The 1964-nt window shown below is 48.5% G+C and overlaps 1 protein-coding gene across 1 annotated transcript; it reads left to right on the forward strand.

Annotated features, from left to right (window-relative positions):
* Positions 1–443: 443 nt before the first annotated feature.
* Positions 444–1433, forward strand: LOC309685480 (olfactory receptor 14C36-like; the record flags this gene model as incomplete). Its single annotated transcript, XM_082501243.1, has 1 exon — positions 444–1433. The coding sequence occupies one exon, from the start codon at positions 444–446 to the stop codon at positions 1431–1433; it is 990 nt and encodes a 329-aa protein (XP_082357369.1).
* Between the last annotated feature and the right edge of the window lie 531 nt (positions 1434–1964).

Here is a 1964-nt window from a genome sequence, read left to right on the forward strand (position 1 = left end):
GAATCGTAACATGATTAGTCATCAAAATGAGGATTTCTACATTCATGAGATGTTATCATGGAAAATAAAAAGCACAGGCAAAAATTTATAAGGACATGCTAACCCTCTGCTCTGCAGCCCACGCTCTGGAGAGCCATGAGTGCAAATATTGAACTTTTCCATTACAGGTGGATTACATCTGACACCCCTTGTGACGGTTGGAGCTGTCACAGAGCAGCTCCCTTGTACCCACTGCAGCAGAGCAGGGCTGACTCCTCAGCAGCACAGGGGCAGAGGTGCTGCTCCTCACACCACACTCAGCCAGCACCACCCAGAGAGAAAAAATGCATTTCAACTGAGGGTGATATCTATGAAAAATGGAGTATATGGGCTCATAGAATTCTGTCCTGATTTTTTCCTGTCTTTTCCTTCCTTTAACAGAGCCCCCATAAAAGAAATAACTAATGTCCAACAGCAGCTCCATCACCCACTTCCTCCTCCTGGCATTCACAGACACACGGGAGCTGCAGCTCTTGACCTTCGGGCTCTTCTTGGGCATCTACCTGGCTGCCCTCCTGGGAAACGGCCTCATCATCACCACCATCGCCTGTGACCACCGCCTCCACACCCCCATGTACTTCTTCTTCCTCAACCTCTCTCTTCTGGACCTGGGCTCCATCTCCACTATTGTCCCCAAAGCCATGGCCAATTCCCTCTGGGACACCAGGGCAATCTCCTACGTAGGATGTGCTGCACAGGTTTTTATGCTTTTCTTCTTTCTTGGAGCAGAGTTTTCTCTCCTCACAGTCATGGCCTATGACCGCTACGTTGCCATCTGCCAACCCCTGCACTACGGGACCCTCCTGGGCAGCAGAGCTTGTGTCCGCATGGCAGCAGCTGCCTGGGGCAGTGTTTTTCCCTATGCTGTGCTGCACACGGCCAATACATTTTCACTGCCCCTCTGCCAGGGCAATGCCCTGCACCAGTTCTTCTGTGAAATCCCCCACATCCTCAAGCTCTCCTGCTCAGACGCTTACCTCAGGGAAGTTGGGCTTCTTATATTAAGTTCTTTCTTAGGTTTTGGGTGTTTTGTTTTCATTGTGGTGTCCTATGTGCAGATCTTCAGGGCCGTGCTGAGGATGCCCTCTGAGCAGGGACGGCACAAAGCCTTTTCCACGTGCCTCCCTCACTTGGCCGTGGTCTCCCTGTTTATCAGCACTGCTGTATTTGCTCACCTGAAGCCCACCTCCATCTCCTCCCCACCCCTGGATCTTGTTGTGTCATTTCTGTACTCGGTGGTGCCTCCAGCAGTGAACCCCCTCATCTACAGCATGAGGAACAAGGAAATCAAGGATGCCCTGTACAAATTATTGCAATACAATCTACTCACAATTAATATGGTGCCCATTATCCCACAAGGGTACCCACAGTATTACAGCAAAGACCAGGACTAACTTTTCTTCAATTGTGCATTTTACCTCATTGCTTTTCTTCTTGTTTTGTTGTTTTGTTTTCTTTTTTTTTTTCATTCTGTTTTTTATTATATGATGTTACTGTTCTTCTTCTCATGCTTGGGTTTTGTTTTTTTTTGCTTTGTTTTTTTTTTTTTTTTCTTTTCCTGGACCCAAAGACCTCATGTGCATAAGGATCACAGAATCACAGAATGGTCAGGGTTGGAAGGGACCTCTGGAGAGCATCTAGTCTAACTCCACTGCCAGAGCAGGGGCACCTACAGCAGTGGCACAGGACGGCTTCCAGGCGGGTTTGGAATGTTTCCAGAGTGGGAGACTCCCCCACCTCTCTGGGCAGCCTGTGCCAGTGCTCTGCCACCCTCAAAGGAAAGAAGTTTCTCCTCATGTTAAGATGGAGCTTCCTACGTTCATGTTTGTGCCCGTTACCTTTTGTCCTATCACTGGGCACCACTGAACAAAGACTGTTCCCATCTCCCTGGCACCCTCCATTTAACTATTTATACGCATTAATAA

Source organism: Vanellus vanellus (assembly GCF_965231255.1).
Source record: "Vanellus vanellus genome assembly, contig: HAP1_SCAFFOLD_76, whole genome shotgun sequence".
Taxonomy (NCBI): Eukaryota; Metazoa; Chordata; class Aves; order Charadriiformes; family Charadriidae; genus Vanellus; species Vanellus vanellus.